The sequence below is a fragment of the Akebia trifoliata genome, chromosome 15 (genome assembly GCF_017979445.1).
Source record: "Akebia trifoliata isolate Shusen 1 chromosome 15, ASM1797944v1, whole genome shotgun sequence".
NCBI lineage: Eukaryota > Viridiplantae > Streptophyta > Magnoliopsida > Ranunculales > Lardizabalaceae > Akebia > Akebia trifoliata.
Window position 1 is genome coordinate 17493153 of NC_141389.1, and position 3575 is coordinate 17496727.

The 3575-nt window shown below is 38.3% G+C and overlaps 1 protein-coding gene across 1 annotated transcript; it reads right to left on the bottom strand.

The window, feature by feature from the left end:
- Window positions 1-402: 402 nt before the first annotated feature.
- On the bottom strand, window positions 403-780 carry LOC147384456 (uncharacterized). Its single transcript, XM_086424939.1, has one exon. It carries the CDS (start codon window positions 778-780, stop codon window positions 403-405), a length of 378 nt encoding a protein of 125 aa, XP_086281065.1.
- Window positions 781-3575: the final 2795 nt, after the last annotated feature.

Genomic DNA, 3575 nt, shown 5'->3' on the forward strand with positions numbered 1-3575 from the left:
TTCTCTGTGTGTGCGAGTAGAAAAGAGCTGTGCATGCATGTTCAAGCTTCTATGGACAGCGAAGAGAAGAAGAGAGAGATATCTGTGCGAGAGAGAGAAAGAGATTGTGTGTGTGTGTGCTGTGTGTGTGAGAGAGAGAGGGTTCCGTCACAGAGAAGAAAAGAAGAGAAGATCGGGGGTATTAACGTCTTTTTGCTTAAATCATTTTTTCGGTGTTTGCTTCTCCTGCAAACACAAAAGAAAAAGTGGGTTGCAAGAGCTTCTCATATTTGCGTTCAAAATGTAATTTTTTAACGTAGCTTCTCTAATCAAACAGTGATTTACAATGAAAACGCAGATTTTAAACGCAAACGCTATTACACGTTTCTGCACAACATCTTGGTAATACTTGAAGCATTGATGTCACGTGGATAGTACTACCCCAGTTTCATGCAGCCACGGTCGACCGAGAAGTAAATGATATGAAGTTTTACAATCAATCACGTGGAAGAACGTTGTTGATTCCAAATCTACGATAGAGAGCTTGACTCTTATCATGTCGATGGCTCTCTGGCCACCCATGTTGAAACCTTGGATCATCAACTTACTACGAGCAAGTTGATCCGACGAGATCCCAACTTGTTTCATGATACGAATTGGCATGATGTTAACCGCAGAACCAGAATCCAGGAGGATTCTTTGAACTTTATTCTCTCTCACATAACCTGTGACGTAAAGAGGCCTATTGTGAGGTCGAGACCTTAATTGAAGATCCTCATCAGTGAAGGTAATTGTGGCCATGCACATACTGTCTTGTTGTGGATCTATGTCAGTTGAACTTCCTGTTTTGATTCAGTTGAGCTTTGCTTTGAAGTATACTGAACTTTTTGGAGTTCATTGGAGAAATTCAAGTTAACCTGCGAATCTTCTATTTTCGATGTGCTATTTTCTTTCTCAAGTTGCTGATCTCCATCATTGGAATTAATATGATGTTCTTTGGACCTATCATCAATATCATTTAGTAACACTTCCGCTTCCACTTGATGACATGAAACCGTGCAAACTTCCTTCAAAAACTTCTTGGGTAAGAATTCTAGAAGAGTAACCGACATACGGGGAGGTTGCTGAAGGATGTCTTCGTGGTCTGTGGGCAGAACTCGTAAAGCCTTCTTCTTTGTTGTTATTTTTCATTTCTTTGATCCTGTACTTGATTTTGACTTTCTTCTCTTTCTCTTTGACTTTGGGATAGGAGGAGTTGGCACATGTGTAGAGCGTCTTTTTCGACGAGTGACAACTGTCCACCCTTTGTCATCAACCGAAACAGACTGTGAGATATTCTACTTTGAATTTGAAGTCGAATAAGATTGTTGTCATTGTTGAGGTGGAGTGGGAAATGTGATAATTTTTCTTTTATTTGGCCATGCCCCCAGATGGGATGGGCCTTTTCAACGTCCGAATATATGGACATGAGTTGTGGTGGCTTAGGTAAAACTTTGGTGATCTGAGGAGATGGAGTTTGCGTTGCATACTGACTTACCAAGAGTATTGGATCAGAAGATCCAAATGTGACAGAGGTCATGTTGGAAGTAGCAACATTTTCGACGTAGTCAAGTTCAATTTTCCCTTGACGTGCCAAATCCATAATTTTCTCCTTGAAGACGAAGTATTTTTCAATCGGGTGACTAATCACCCTATGATAGCGATAATACTTTGGATCATTGTCGCGACTTGCTTCCTCAGGTCGTTTGGGCACTGGAAGTTCAATGAGTTTTAATTTCAGCAGCTCTTCAAACATGCCCAATACATCAGCATCAGGTACTCTTTTGCCTCAAGCTCTTTGAGAGTTTTCCAAGCTTTTCATTTTTCTTTTGTAAAATCAACTCGTGGCTGATCTTCTCTTCTTTTACCTATGATCTTGACTGATTTGATGGTGGTGGTAGACAAGACTTCTTTAGTTTTGAAGGATTTGCCATCCTTCTTTTCTTGCCTTCGAGACTCGCTTGGTCGTGGAGTCTGATGCATAGTTATACTCTACTCCATGCCGTATGCACGAGTAGCTAGTTTTTCGAAAGTATGTGACTTAATTCTTTTTAGGATGTAAAGGAGTTGCCAGTGCATCCCTTGAACACACATCGCTATAGTAGAAGATTGAGAAAGTCGATCCATGCAGTTGAGGAAAAGATTTCTTTAGCGCTCTAAATACTCGATGACTGGTTCATCATTTCTTTGTTTGACGACAACAAGCTCTACCATACTTACTGAAAGCGCCCTCGATCCGCGGGGTGCGCGGATCCGCTTTTGACCCTTGAGGTTTGGGAGTCGCCACCTAGTTGTTAAGGTCTAGGAACCAAACTGACTCTAAAAAAAGGCAAATTAATCTACGAAAGAGAAAAAGAGTCCGGGGATCACGTTACGGGGTTGGAAGGTGTTAGGCACCAACCCCGCCCGGCCAAAGCCGGTCTCTACTAACTTCCCAAATAAATTACATTGCTAACCACCTAGATAATAATAAATAAAAAGAAATAAAAAAGGTACCTTTCCAATAGCAAACTTTATTCCCTCAGATCTGACAAAAATAGCTCCTTGTACCGTACTCCCTTGCTTCGTTCTATTTTCAGATTTGATTTCGGATCTCCGAGGCAAGGTATCTCCTTATTTTTGGATCTGAACTCTTCAAGTTTGTTGCGGATTTTGGGATGTTTTTGGAAGGCTTTTGGGTGTTCTTTAGGCTAAAATCGAAGGAGGGATGTTAGGTAAGGAGTTGGGGCTCCAAAACTAGGGTTTATGGGAGGCTAAGGGGGCTTCTAGACCTACTTCTCTTAGGGTTTATGATTTGATACGAAAATAGGGTTTGAGCACCTCTATTTATAGATGTTTTTAGGGGTTGATTTGGATAGAGTTAGTGTTTAATTAGAGTTGTGTTTTAGTTAGACTTATTTTAGGTAGAATTGTGTTTTAATTAAAATTGTTTTAGGTAGAATTGTGTTTTAATTAAAATTATTTTAGGTAGAATTGTTTTTAATTTAGAACTCTATTAGATAGAGTTATTATTTAATTAGAGTTCTATTATGACTTTTGGTCTTATTTGATTGACTTTTAATATTTTGACTTTAGTCTTAATTGATTGACTTTTAATATCTTGACTTCAGTCTTGCTTAATTGATTTTAATTTTGACTTTAGTCTCACTTGATTGACTTTAATACCTTGACTTTAGTCTTGCTTGATTTACTTTTAATTTTTGGAGAACCCCCTTCCATTATTTCTTTAATTCTTGGACCCCCAAATGGAGGGGTCCTTAAAGAAATATCCCACGAACCCTCAACAATTTTGCCTGAGAGTCCGATTGATCGATTTTTTAGGTTCAAAATTTTAAATTAATTTCATTAATGTTTCACTTTAATTATCTAATGTTTTATTTATTAATTTCGAATTTTTTAATTATGAAAATTATGAAATTACCGTTTTACCCCCGGAGATGACTTTTCACGTTTTAAGTCGGTTTTTAATGTTCTAGGATGTTTTAGAATCGGTTTTTCGTAAGGAATTGAATGAGAATGTTGGTTTGTGTCATTTATGAAAATTTTTATGTGAAATG

Excerpts from the sequence above, each read along its gene's own strand:
- LOC147384456 (XM_086424939.1), bottom strand. The coding sequence starts at position 780 with ATGGCCACAATTACCTTCACTGATGAGGATCTTCAATTAAGGTCTCGA.